Source organism: Panthera tigris, chromosome D1, assembly GCF_018350195.1.
Source record: "Panthera tigris isolate Pti1 chromosome D1, P.tigris_Pti1_mat1.1, whole genome shotgun sequence".
In the NCBI taxonomy this organism is placed as follows: Eukaryota; Metazoa; Chordata; class Mammalia; order Carnivora; family Felidae; genus Panthera; species Panthera tigris.
This window is the reverse complement of record NC_056669.1, coordinates 89,109,436-89,123,888: the sequence shown is the minus strand read 5'-3', so window position 1 is coordinate 89,123,888 and position 14,453 is coordinate 89,109,436. Positions and strand designations below refer to the sequence as shown.

Genomic DNA, 14,453 nt, shown 5'->3' with positions numbered 1-14,453 from the left:
GTGACCTCCCAGAAAAGATGGCACCACACATCGTGTCGCCCGAGAGGCCAGAAAAACACCAGGTCTCCTTCTAAAGAACATCCCTGAAATCTGGGGTGGGGTGGGGGGAGGGGGTAGGAAGGGGACGGAGAGACGGCTGACACCCGAAATCCCTCCTCGAGGCACCCTGAGGAGCTCCCCAGGAGCTGAGTTGTTAGGATGGTACCAAGTCAGAGCAGATTAACCCACATGGACTTTGGAAGCGCCAGATTTATACTTCTGTGGCGCCCTGGCTGGGCGCGGAGTCCCTGGGCCCCGCGGCGCTCTCCGGGGGGCCGGGCTGCCCCGGGCTGTGGCCGCTGTCTGCCGTGCTCAGGAGGCTGCTGGCCGCCTGGGAGCTGGCGCTGTCGGCACTCCCGGAGCGCGAGCGGTAAGGGGGCAGGTCCGCTTGGTTCAGAGACTCAGTGTCGGAGGAGTAGGGCGGCGGAGGAAGGTCGTACCACGCGGGTCTGCAAAGAAGAAGGCAGGATGGGGTGGGAGAGGCAGGGGACAGGGGAGGGAGGACGACGTGTCAGGAGCCAAGGCAAGGCGGTCGCCCCACCTTCCGCCCCGGTCTGGGGGATGCTGATGTGTCCCCCAGGTGGGGCGGCTCTCCGGGCTCTGGGAGGACCCCTGGTCTGCGACAAGACCAAGGGAATGGACAAAGGTCAGTGTGCTCTGGCTGGCTCCTGCTGCATGGGCAGGTGTCCAAACCACATCCTCTGGGTGGCTCTGGGTCGAGGATGCCGAGCATCCCCTTGCCTTGTCCTGGGCGGCCTGGCGGGGACACTTGGCTCCACCAGCGAGGGGCCCTGTGGTTCAAGACTGAACCTCTGACGGTCCACAGAATTTGGGGTTCTTACTGAAAGTCAAGAACTGGCGATGTGGACTTGGGCGAGAGGGTATCTTCTCAATGGCTCGGTGCTCTGCAGAAGGGGTAATAATGACACCTAGCTTGCAGGGCGGTAACTTAACGGAAGAGTCTATTTTGCAGTGCTCACTGGGAGTCAGACACTGTGCCCCCCTGCCTTACTTTCATTACCTTATTTAGTGCTCACAAGAGCACTAAGGGCAGGCCATTGTACTGGGGAGGAAACTGAGGCAAGGGGGCATTAAGTGACTTGCAGAGGACCACAAATAACTAGTAAGCAGCAGTTCTGGGATTGAAACCCAGGTGTTCCGACTCCAGATTCAGCAATTTAAACTTTACTCTGCGTTGGAGGGTCCAAATAAAGAGGTTATGAGTGGTGAGTGAGGTCCTGGGCTCGGACACTTATTTGCAATGATGTCCTTAAGCACAGCCTGCTCAAGTGACGGTTATCTTTTATGAGAAGGAGAAACAAAGTTTAAAAAATACGAGAGCTGTCACTGGAGCGGGTCCGAGAGGAGCCCAGTCAGCCCGGGCACAAGAGCTTGAAAAGGCCTCTTGCCACACCCGGTAAGTCCTGGGCTCAGAGGAAGAGAGCACTCTTGTTTCTTTGACTCTGAGAGCCAAAGTGAACTTCCCAAATGTGTTCTTGGGGACACCCTGGAGGTCACCCAAGAAGGGAGGGGAGGGTGGGGAGGCCTACCACCTGCTTCCATACAGAATTCTGCTTTTTGACTTTCTCTGTTGGGCTTTCCAGTCCAACTCCACTTGAAATGAGGGTCCTGTTGTTTTAAAAAGCTTGAGAGTGCTCTATTCTACTCCTTTAATTTTATAAATGAAGGCAAGCAAGGAACTCATTCATTCATTCATTCATCCGTTCGTTCATTGGTTCAACAGTATGAACCACCTCTAATATGGCCACTGGCCGCTGTTCTGGAGTAGCGGGTGAGGCCCCATGGTCTGAACATGTATCGGTTGTGGCTGAGTTGGCCAGGATCCTAGGTCTATGTCCTCGGACAAGTAACTTACCATCCCAGAGCCTCCGTGTGCTCGTCTGTAAAACTAAGGCAAATAATGAACCTCCCCCAGTGGCTTGCAGAGAGGAGTAAATGAGATGATACTGTCTTGCCAGGACCCGGTAAAGGCCAGACACTGCTGTCGCGTCTGCTGCTGAGCGCGGGCTCGTGACAGGCACCCGGAACCCAGGTGTGTGCGCCTGTCCCGCGTTCCCCACGGTGACCTCCCTCCCCCAGGCTCTGCCACCCAGCACGCACCTCTGGTCCAGCAGGGCCTCTGAGTAGGAGGGCGGGGAGCCCACTTCTGACGCGTTCTGCTCGGCCTGGCTGGCCACGTACTGGATGCCGTTGTTGACGTTGTAGGTGACGTTGCAGTGGTGGGGGTGGTCCAGGACCACCAGGCGGGAGAGCAGCACGGGATGCTGCAGCCGGTGCACCGGAAGCGTCATGAGGTTGTTCCTCTTCCGCTGGTGGTGCAGGACCAGGGCCAGCAGGGCCACCACCAGCACGAAGATGACAGAGCTGCCGATGATGGCGTAGGTGATGCTGGGGTAGTACACGAGCTGGTTCTCTGAGGTCACAAACACCTGCCCACTGCCTGGTTCTGCGAAACCCCAGAGGGGAGAAAAGAGGAGGGAGGTTACCAACCCGGCTCACCTTCTGCTTCAGAGTCAGTCCCAGGAAGCGCACGCAAACGTTCAGAGCAACACGATTTGCAACAGCCGGAACGTGGAAACCACCCCATCATGTCCAGTGACTGGTGAGTGGATAAACAAAATGCGGGGTGCCCACACGACGGGATACTGTTTGGCCATGAAAAGGACTGATGCATGTGACACCACGGGTGAACCTTGAAACCATTATGCCAGACGAAAGAAGCCAGACGCACACATGCTGTATCATTCCATTTATAGGAAATGTCCAGGAATGGCAAATTTATAGAGACAGAAAACAGATGAATGGTTGCCCGGGGCTGGAAATCCCCTGGGAATTCGAAGCATCACGTCTATGAGGAACAGGGGTCGGTTTGGCTGGGGCTCCCTCTGTCTGCAGAGTGCTTATTTTACACCAGGCCCTATCTGGAGCTTTCAAGATAGAGAGCCAGCACGGCACAGGCCGACATCATGCACCCTGGAGCCAGACTAGGTTCAAGTCCCAGCCTCTGTGCCCTTTGGAACTCATTCGTTCGTTCATTCAACAATTGAATGAACTCACTGTCTATGTGCCCCTTGGAAAGTGGCCAACCTCTCTGTGCTGTAATTTCCTCGTCTGTAAAATGGGGATAGTAAGAGTGACCAATCCCCTGGGCAATCGGGAGCATGGAATGTGTGAATAACGATCGAGCACTCAGAACAGCTGACACACTGCGCTCCTATGGGGGTGCGTGTTCGAGACATACAGACACATGCTTTATTCCATCTACTTGCCTCACAGCAAGTCCATGAACTAGATGCTGTAACCGCCTTCTTTTTCAGATGAGGAAAGGGGATCTCAGAGGGGTTGGGTCCCTTAATGAGGGTCACAGGGTTAGGAAAAGACAGCGGTGTGTGTGATCTGAGCCCAGTGATCTGACATCAGAGCCCTGCCCCTAAAGCTCCGTCCTGCGGCCCCCTAACCAGACTCGCTAGGCAATCTGCAAGCACTTCCTCAGAGTCTGCAAGCAACGGTCTGGTACGTGTCCTACCCCCGGCAGGTGGCCCACCCCGCCTTTCCAAGTGTATAACAAGCCATGCTTCACACTCTCAGGTGAGGGGCTTTCCGGTCAGCAGAACACATGTGGCAACAAGACAAGGTCCAAGCTGGCCCTAGGAAGCCAGAGTGGTGTCTCAAGCTGGGGACTCCTCGTCTCTGCAGAAGAACCACGACTACCACTGTTGCGGCCCAGCTGGAAGAATAGTCTAAATACAGCCCAAGTGAGCAAATCTGGTGATCACCCCCTGTGCGCGTCCAACCTCTGAAGCAGTGAGGTTTTGGTGGGTCCACAGGCGCCAAAACGTAGACGTAAAGTAGCAGCGGGAGCAGCAACCCCAGTGGCCCGGGGCCCTGTGCCCTGGAGCTGGGCCAAGCGTTCCCAATCCCTTGTCACTAGATGTACACCCGTCCTGTTCATCACAGCATCCCCAGTGTGCGGGATGGTGCCGGGCACGGAGCAGGCACTCAATAAATGTCTTCAGCTCAGCAGAAAAAAAACGTGTATTCACACACCCTGGTAAGGCAGGTGCTATCAGTATTTTATGATTCCTATTTTCCAGACAGCAGAGTGGCTCAGAGGTGATTTAACTTGTCTAAGTTCACATACGATGCCAGTAGAAGCGTCCAGGCCTAGAACCCAGATACTTCTCCATCAAAAAACCACACGCTGGGTGGGAGGGCTCAGTCGGTTAAGCGTCTGACTTCGGCTCAGGTCATGACCTTGCAGTTTGTGGGTTCGAGCCCCGCGTCGGGCTCTGTGCTGACAGCTCGGAGCCTGGAGCCCGCTTCGGATTCTGTGTCTCCCTCTCTCTCTCAAAAATGAACATTAAAAAAAAAAACAAAAAACAAAAACAACCATGTGCTGGGGAACACACTACCTTCTCTCCTTTCCTGATATAAACGTCTCGATTCCCCCAAACAATCCTAATCTGAGACACGTGAAGATTTTCCCCCTCAAGCTCCAGGCTTTATGTTCATTTCTTTCTGGCCACACTCAAACATGAACGAAAAGCTACGATGTTCCTGTAGGTCGCTGTTTCAATGATTAACTTTACGGAAAGATGCAAGTAAGGTGTCAGACAACACGCAGAAGTGTGCCGCAGACAGTTGAGGGAAGGAGGCAGTTTGGGATTTTTCTCGAGTCTATTAGCTGTGACCATCTGGGGTGCTGCTGGAGTACTGTCTGCTCTCAGTTTAGATAACTAAAAGCCGGGTGGGGGCTTCTATGTGTGTATGTTTCAGAATTCAGGCTTGAAAGAAAATATCTTCTTCATTCTGTGGTGTCAAGCACAGAGCTGAGGGGCGGAATCCTGGGGCCAGCACTTCTAACATTTTTTTTTCTAATGTTTATTTGTTTTTGAGAGTGACAGAGAGACAGAACCTGAGCAGGGGAGGGGCAGAGAGAGAGGGAGACACAGAATCCGAAGCAGGCTCTAGGCTCTGAGCTGTCAGCACAGAGCCCGACGCGGGGCTTGAACTCACGAACTGCGAGATGATGACCTGAGCCGAAGTTGGAGGCTCAACCGACTGAGCCACCCAGGTGCCCCTCTGGGGACATCACTTCTAGCTGCTGCTGAAGCAACTTACTGCACTTTCATGAGCCCCAGCTGCCTCCATGTTTAAAATGGCGGCAGTGGCAGTGGTGGGAAAAAGAGTAGCCGAATCCTTGGATTACGGGGAAGGTAAAATACAATATATTGGTGAAGTGCCTGGCAAGTGTTTGCCCTCAGTTAATGCCAGTCCTTCTTGCTTTTTTATTGTGTAAAATATGCATGTAACTTATAAAATTTGCCATTCTCACCCTTTTCAAGGGCATCGTTCACTGGCACTAAGTACATTCACATAGCTGTGCAACTCTCACCACCATCCACCCCCAGAACTTGTCATCATCCCCAACTGGATAATGCTAACTCTGAGTGTTCACATTCTTTCCATTCTCCTCACCAACTTCTCTGGACCAGAGGCAGAGGCTGGAGAAGCCTCGCTCTGGCAGGGGTGTGTGTGTGGGGGGGGGCAGTAAGAATGGAAGAGAGGGGAAGGATTGAATGAGCTCCTTTTTAGGGCGATACGTCTCCTAAAACACGAAAGCAGGTGGATTTTCCTCAGGAAAGCAAATGGGTCCAGAGATTTTAAAACACTACCTTGCATGTAACCACTTGAAGTTTTAAGAACACAAGAGGGAGCGCTTTAAAATGAATGGGAAACGACTGCAGATCTTAGCAGGCTCATTTGTGTCTCCGAAAGCAGGCTCTCTCCAGATCTGCCCACTTTGGCAGGCGAGAAGCAGCAATCACATTCACTCGAGAAATTATGATGTTACATAACTCAGTGGTGCCCGGTCTCGTTTCTGCTCGGTGTGTAAAATGTCATCTTGTATTAATTCATTAACTAGATTCACTTTTCTTAAGAGCTTAATGAGCCCGCTGGCCAAATTACTAATATCGGAGTTGCCTGGGACCTGAGTTCTAAGTGCATAATCCATGGATAATGAAGTTTCCATTTATTCTGGCTGTCCCTCAAGCCAATGCCCTCTGCTCCGCTGTCAGCTGGAATTCCTGTCCTGTATCCGCTGTTTCTACTACATTAATTGCAGGCAATCTGGTTACTACCTGGAGACCACGGTGCTCTCAAAACCGCCAGCAGCTCCCGTCATGCCTGGGGTAGAGCAGGCTGTGTTGTCCCCAGCTCCAGGGGGTGTCTTCGCCGCAGAGTCATCTCAGATTTGTACGGTTATCACCACAGTCTTCTGGCAGATGGCACTCAGGTGTCCAGAGGAGGAGGGCCTCTTTCTAATTCACGGAGAGGCGCTGTCTGGCCTGAGGGAGGCACGAAAGCAGCCAGCGCTCATGACTGGGTGTCTCTTTGCTTCTAAACTATTCCTTCCTCCAGAAGCAAATCAGATTTCCCAGGAGATGCAATTTCTTGCCTAGCACACTGACCAACGCAAAGTTTGATTTCACGTTTTGCTGGCCAGGTCTGGGGAAAACAGGTGTAATTATCCATGCACGGTTGATGGGAGGGTGAACTGGTACAGCCCAGGTGGAGACAGGGCTCGCAATACACAGCAAAATAAAAACGTACATATTCTTTGGTGCAACCATTCCGCTCTCTAGGGTCTATCTGACAGATACACTCACACAGATGAGAAATGACTTTTTAATGTGAGTGTTCACGGATGCATCATTTGTAATAGTACACATATCGGAAATGATCTAAATGTCTATCAATTGTGGCCGGGCTAAATGAACCATTAGTTGTGATGTCCATACAATACCACACCTCTCGAAAAGATCAGGGCAGTTCTACATACGCTGATATGGAACCAGCTGAAAGTTATCTTGATACACGAAAAGAAGCAAAGTTCAATGAAGAATGCATGGAGGGGCTCCTGGGTGGCTCAGTCGGTTAAGGGGCCGACTTCGGCTCAGGTCACGATCTCGCAGTTCGTGGGTTCAAGCCCCTCGTCGGACTCTGTGCCGACAGCTCAGAGCCTGGAGTCTGCTTCGGATTCTGCGTCTCCCTCTCTTTCTGCCCCTCCCCTGCTCACACTCTGTCTCTAAAATAAATACACATTTAAAAAAATGCATGGGACATTTTTTTTTTTTTAATTTTCATTCTTGAGAGAGAGAGAGAGAGAGAGACAGAGACAGAGAGTGAGCGGAGAAGGGGCCGAGAGAGAAGGGAGACGCAGAATCCGAAGCAGGCTGCAGGCTCTGAGCTGTCAGTACAGAGCCTGATATGGGGCTCGAACTCACAGACCGTGAGATCATGACCTGAGCCGAAGTCGGACGTTCAACCGACTGAGCCACCCAGGAGCAAGACTGTGTGGAACGTTTCTAGGACACACAGAATTGGTAACGCTGGGAGCTCCCAGCATGGAGGGCCGAGGTGAGAGAGATTTGTTCACCCCTTTCTTTCTCTTTGCATTGTATTATCCGTTCTAAAACCATGCCTACCGTCAACCAACTTTGTCACTGCCTACGCTGACTGTACGTCTTGGTTTCCCTTCCTTCTCTCCCTGTAACGTACGGACCCCTTGGGGTTCATGCCTCACCATTGTTCCCTCACTTGAGACCCCTGACTGGCTCACCACGCCCTGAGAATGGCATCCAAGCCTGACCCCCGGAGTTCAGAGTCCCTGTTGGACTCTGTTGGAATGTTCACTGCCTTGTTCAGACCGACTCCTTGTCACTCCCCTGAAAAATCAACTCTTGTGTGCCTTTTATAAAAAAAAAAAAAATTTTTTAAGTATACTTTCCTCCAGATTATATATTTTAAAAAGTCAGGTTGATCGAAGTATATATAATTTACACACACTCAGATGCACCCTTTCAAAATGCGCAGTTAGAGTTGAACAAAGTGAAACAGCTGCATAACCACAACCACAAACAAGATACAGAACCTTTCCATCCCTCCAGTTCTCTGTGCTCCTCTGTTGTCAATTCACCGCCCCTGGAAAACACTCATCTGTGTTCTGTCCAAAGAGATTAACTTTTTCCAGAAACTCATGTAACTGGAATTATACAGTACATAGCCCACTGTATCTGGCTCCCTTCACTTGGCATGATGCTTCTGAGATTCATCCATATTCCTGGTTCCCTCTTTGAAAATGCGGAGTTGGGGTGCCTGGGTGGCTCAGTCAGTTAAACGTCCGACTTCAGCTCAGGTCATGATCTCGCCGTTCCTGAGATCGAGCCCCGCGTCGGGCTCTGTGCTGACAGCTCAGAGCCTGGAGCCTGCTTCAGATTTTGTCTGAGATTTTCTCTCAAAAATAAATACACATTAAAAAAAATTTTTTTAAATGCAAGTAGCATTCTGTTGTACGCAGGGATCACAATTTGTGTTGAGAGCGGGAACTGGGTGGTTTCCGGTTTCTGGAATGCAGGTCTTTGTGCTGACAAATATTTTCGTATTTCTTGGGTTTATACCTGAGGGGTAAGGCTGCTGGGTCCTACGGGGAGTGTAGGCTTCTTAGAAGAAACTCTCACACTGTTTCCTCGGGGCGGCTGCAGCATTTTCCCTTCCCCCAGCCACTCTGCATCCTCACCAGGACTTAATGTGGCTAGTCTTGAATTGTAGCCATTCCGATAGGCATGTAGTTATAGCTCACGGAGGTTTTAGGTTGCATTTCCCAGGGACTAATGACGCCGCTGAGCCTCTGTTCCCGTGCTGATTCACCATATGCAGGTCTTCTTTGCTGAAGTGTCTATTTACATCTCTTGCCCATTTTAAAATTTGGTCGTTTGGCTACTTGGTGAGGAGTAAGAATTCTTTGTCTGTTTTGGGACACAATCCCTTTTCCAGAAATGTGTTTTGCAAATATTTTCTCCCCCGTCTGTGGCTTGTCTCTTCCTTTACAGTGCCTTTTTGAAGAGAAAGTGTTTAAAATTTGTCTTATGAAGTCTACTGTATTATTTCTCTTATGTTTCCTGCTTTTTGTGTGCTCTCCAAGAAATCTTTGCCTGGAAGAAATTTTACAGCTTTAGCTCCTACATTTACATCTCTGATCCACTGCAACTTAATTTTTGTTTATGGTTCAATGTTCTTTTCCCCCCTCCCTCTGGATATTCAGTTGTTCCAGAACCATTTGTTGAAAGCCTACCCTTTCCGATTGAGTTACCTTGGCACCTTTGTTGCAAATCAATTGACCATACAAGCCTAGGTCTCCTTCTAGATTCTCTATTCTGTTTGACTGAACCATATACCGATCTTTATGCCACTAAGTATGTTGATAACTGGAGCTTTATAGTAAGTCTCAAAATCAGGTAGGGTGCGTCCCTTATGCTTTTTTTTTTTTCTTCTAAACTGAGCTTTATTTCTGATTATAAAAATCCATTAAAATTAAAAGCAAAATAGAAATGTTCACACACACACCCCAGCCCCGAAACCTACTAGGACAAAACAGTTGAAGAGTTTGGTGTAAACCAGGGCTTGGCAAACTTTTTCTGTCAAGGGCTGGACAGTAGTATTTCATGCTTTGTGGGTCATATAGTTTCAGTCACAACTACTCTACTGGTGTAGCACAAAAGCGGCTGAGGATACACTGGTGAATGAGGACGGTTGTGTCCCAATCACATTTTATTTACATAAACAGGCAGCAGCTCGGACTTTGCTCACTGGCTGTTAGTTTCTTTCTCTTTCTTTCTTTTTCTTTTTTTTTTTTAATGTTTATTTATTTCTGAGACAGGGAGAGATAGTGCATGAGTGGGGCAGGGGCAGAGAGAGAGGGAGGCACAGAATCTGAAGCAGGCTCCAGGCACAGGGCCCGACGCGGGGCTCGAACCCACGGACCGCGAGATCATGACCTGAGCCGAAGTTGGTCGCTCAACCCACTGAGCCACCCAGGTGCCCCTGGCTGTTAGTTTCTTAACCCACAGTGGAAATCTTTCAAAACTTCTCTGTGGGTGCCCACACACACTTTCGTTCCTGCTGTCCAGATACTTCTGCATGTGGACATCTCTCCTCACCCACCCACACCTTTGTTAAAGAGTAGCTGTGAAGTATCCCACTATACACACGCATCAACTTTAACACTCTGCTGATGAGATGTACATTTAGGCTGCCTTTTTTTTTCCCTATTACCAAAGATGCAACAACAACATTCAGGTAGACCGAGCAGACCCTGAGAGCCGCAAGGGTGGGCCCAGGCTTGCTTCTGTCCACCATGCTACAGTTGGTGCCCAACACAGTGTTGAGTAAGTCAGTGGCCTGTGTTCACTGGTGCAATTTCTTACGACAGACTCCCAACTCTCCTTGGTCATCTGTTCCCCCGGGTCTGCACATTCAGGCTGCCTTGCACTCTCTCCTTTTCTCCGCCCCCATGGAGCCAGCTTGTGTGCTCAGTTTCTGCTGGGCAGCACTTCTCCAGTCTCTGCTTCCGGGCTCCAGTCGTACGGCCACATCCACGTTCAGGCCAGGAAGAGTTCCAGGGTGTCCCCCCGCCCAAAGCTATGTCTACTTGGAATCTCAGAATGTGATCTATTAGAATAAGGGTCTCTGTAGATATAATTAAGGTAAAGCCCCCAAGATGAGATCATCCCGAATTAGAAGGGCTCTCAATCCCACGATGAGTGTCCTTATAAGAGACGACACAAAACAAGACGAGGGAGAAGGCCATGGAAAGATGGAGGCAGAGACTGAAGTCACTGTTGCCCCAGCCGAGGACAGACTGGAATTGCAGCAGCCACCAGAAGCCAGGAGAGAGGCGTGGACAGACTCCCCTCAGAGCCTCCACAAAGAGCCAACACCGCCAATCCTTTAACCCCAGGCCCCTGGCCTCCAGAACAGTGAGAGAACGCATTTCTGTTGTTTTAAGCCATCCAGTCTGTGGGGGTCTGTTACGGTGAACACAGGAAACAAATATGCCATCCTATGAAGCAGGCCATTTTACAGATGAGGAAATGGGAACACAGGGATGTCAAGGAACGTGCCCACTGGTCCAAAGCTTCAGTTATCATTCACGACTACCATTACAGCTTCCCAGCAGAGAAACCGGGAAGAGCCCAGGCGTCTGGGTCCGGAACCCCTGCTCTTCACCCATGACTCGTTTTCATTTTTCACACGCTCTCAAGAGGCAGTCCTGGTGGCCCAGGGCCAGGCTCTCTCCTGGGAGTCCTCCTCAGGGCCACGCAATCTTGTAAAGAAGTAGGTACTCCCCGAGTACTTTTTCCTATCTGTAAACTGACGTTGGAACACGATCATTCACAATCTCCTCATTTACAGAGAGACTCAAACACTGAATAAGAAGACGAGGGGAACTCTGAAGCTGAGTGAAGCCTGGTCTTGCCAATCTTCAAGAGGGGAAAACTGAAGCCCAGAGGGGTTAAGTAACGTACTGAGGGTCACACAGCAAATAGCTGGCACACCTAGCATTTGCACTCAGGAGTCTGAGGCCCAAATCCATCACATTCCGCCTGCCCGTTTGCCACCCCACCACAGTGCTCCAGCAGTGGGGTTGTCTTCCTTCTCCAAGAGCTCCCATGTAGACTGCATCCTACACTCTGGTCAACATATTCTGGAGAGTCTTCCAGAGTAAGTGAGATGGCGAGAGACAGTCCGTGAAAACGGGGACCTTGGTCAAACAGGTTTTAGGAAAACTGGATCGAACAAATCAAACTAGTCCCTTGGTAGCTGTTCAGAGCGCAGGCTCTGGAACCCAAGTGTTTAGATTCAATTCTCAGCTCTGTCACTTATGAGCTGTGCGACCTAGGTCAAGTTACTTCTCCTCTCTGCACCTCAAAACCCTCATCTGTGAAACAGGGTCATAGTAGAATCCACCTCGTAGGGTTGACTAGGGACACAAAGAAAATACATTTAAAAAGTTTAAAACAGTATCTGGCACACAGTAAGTACTCAGCAAACCCTAGTTATTATTGGTCGTTATAGTACAGGACTTCTCAGAGGCTTTCTTATTAGGCAAACGTTCACCGCGATGCTCCACAAGAGGCTGTGACCACTTCACCAGCCTCGGTGCTACCTGGGATGGACAGAACACTCATTGTATTCCAAAACAGCACATTCCCGACATTCTGGAAGTTGTCTCTTCACAAATCAGATAGGGGCATCCCTGGCCCTGTTGCCGGGGGCCAGGGCGGGGGGGGGGGGAAGTTCTGTGGCTGCAGCTGCCAACGTAAGAGGTGGAAGCTGAGAAGCAAACGCCTCCGCCCCTCTTCCTGCAGCAGTGGCCGCCACCTCCAGGCCGCAGCTGGTTGGAGCCCAGCAGCACAATCACTGACTGATCCCGGCCAAGCACCAGGAGCCTCGACTGTGCAGCTGCTGCTGAGCGTGAAATGCGAGCTTCCGTCGGGAGGGGTATATGACGCCCCGGCATCTTGACACCTAGCGAGACAAGTCTGCCGGAGCTGATCGTATTCAAATGCTCACAAGGCCCAGGGCCGCCCCGGGTCTGCTCTCTGGGTCTGCACGCAAAATCAGCTCACTGGTGCTACGCCTGCCCGTGAGGCCTTATCACCCAGGGAACTGCTGAGTGTGCGCCCTTGGAGCTTCCGAATGCAGACAACTTTCTGAATAATTTAGGGGAAATGGCTGCTAACGGAAGCATTACAAGAGGGGCTTCCAAGAAGGAGCTTTATTGACCATGAACGAGTTCACCACTTCCGGAGATTTCTGAAAATCCTAACAACTTGGGCCCCCACACCCCAGGGGGAAGGGAGACCTGTTTTGCATACACTGGGGGGCTGATGCTCCCATCCCAGCGTCCCAGCTGGCAGGACAAGGATTCCTCAAAGGGGAGCACAAGACACAGCTGATCCTCACAAGCACAGAGCAGCCCCTGGCAGGTCCTCGTCCTGGTCCTAGTCTCACACCTTCCACCACAGCCACCCCTGTCCCAGCCACAGGCATCCCTGCCCCACCCCCACTTACCCTCTAGCCTTTTCCCCCTTAGCTGCACAGCGGTCCTTCTAGAAGCTAAATGCCTTTGTTCATGTGAATCCTCTGCTCAATACCTTCCAGCAGCTTCCCACATACTCAGTACAAAGTCCGAATCTTCCCCACGGCCTCCACTCTTGCCCCTTCCCAGCTTCTATGCTACAGACTCAGTGGCCTCCTTTCTGTGGTTTCAGAACACACCAAGCACGCACCTGCCCCAGGGCCTTTGCCCTTGCTATGCCCTCTGCTCTGTATGCCGCTCCCTGGGCATCTGCATCTCTCACACCGTATCCCACCCAAGTCTCTGCTCCTAGGTCAGTGTTAGTGGGAGGACTTTCCGGGCCACCGCTAAGCCTCTCCATCCAGCCCCTCCCCTGGCCTTATCTGTCTTCACAGCACTTGTCAGCACGTGTCACCGTCCGCTATACTGTGTATGGAATTCTCCCTTTCCTACTCAAACGTAACTGTGGGTGGGCAGAGCTGTATTCTGCTTAGTCACTGCTGTATCCCCAGTGCCCTAGATGGTGCTCCGTGAAGATATGTTGCTGGAAGTGGGCAGAGGGTCTCTAACTCTGGGGCTCTGCAGGTGTCCGTCTCAGGGCGTTGTCCTGCCAGTAACACCTGTGGCCTTTCACGTGAGACTAAGTGCCTCACATGCCAAGTGCTCCATGGCTGTGAGCTCGGTTAACCTCACAGGTGAGAAAAGTTAGTCTCAGAGAAGTCAGGTCGTCGGCCCCGGGTCACACAGCCAGCAAGCGATAGAGCTGGGACTTGAGCCCTCGTCTGCCTGGCCACCATCCAGAGACTCACGAGGTATGAGGACAGGTCCCACTCAGGTCTCTTGAGGTGATCTGCTCAGGGAATGTGGAACCACGCCTGCAGCTGAAATAGTCGTACTGTTATTTGACGGGCAGCTGGCAGAGCTCAGGATGGTAGAGAACTGTGCAGGTGTTGAGTACGAAAGCACTGTCCCGTTCTTCCAGAACCTCCCCTTCCACAAATTAGATGGGGGCCACTTAACCCTCTCCCGGAGTCATCTACAGACCTACCACCTCTCAGGGCTGGGAGTGTGGAGACAGAGCATGTGGGTTTCTCTCCGAAGTGGCCGAGATGGAGCCCAGACCCAGTCAGGCCAGGCCCAGCCTGTGCAGACCTGCAGACCTGAGCGGGCTCTGCTCTCCTGCTCACAACCCTGCCTGGACTTCCTACGTTCCAAGGGCAAAGTCCCGGCTCCGCACTGTGAGAGTGGGTTCCCCCCTCCTCTCACTGCTTGCATCCCTACCTGCCCTCCTAGGTGCTGGCCGGCCCAGCCTAGAACAGGGTGCTCACTTCTTCAGACACACCCACAGCTTTCCTGCCTGTGCCTACTGCCTGTCCAAGTGGGTCCCACAGCCTCCTGGTTTAAAAAGGGAAACTGGGGCGGTGGGCGTGGGGGTGGGGGCACCCGGGTGGCTCGGTCGGTTAAGCGT

At 51.6% G+C, this 14,453-nt stretch overlaps 1 protein-coding gene across 7 annotated transcripts in view; it reads right to left on the bottom strand.

Moving 5' to 3' along the window:
• Positions 1–231: 231 nt before the first annotated feature.
• The window catches only part of LDLRAD3 (low density lipoprotein receptor class A domain containing 3), a 262,622-nt gene continuing 248,400 nt past the window's right edge, over positions 232–14,453 (bottom strand). For all 7 annotated transcript variants that reach the window (XM_042957650.1, XM_042957647.1, XM_042957651.1 and 4 more), the window contains 2 exons: positions 2,161–2,506; positions 232–488 (listed from right to left, as the gene is read on the bottom strand). In XM_042957650.1, coding sequence (XP_042813584.1) covers positions 251–488; positions 2,161–2,506 — 584 coding nt within the window. In that variant the 3' untranslated portion in view covers positions 232–250. The remainder of the gene's footprint in view (positions 489–2,160; positions 2,507–14,453) is intronic.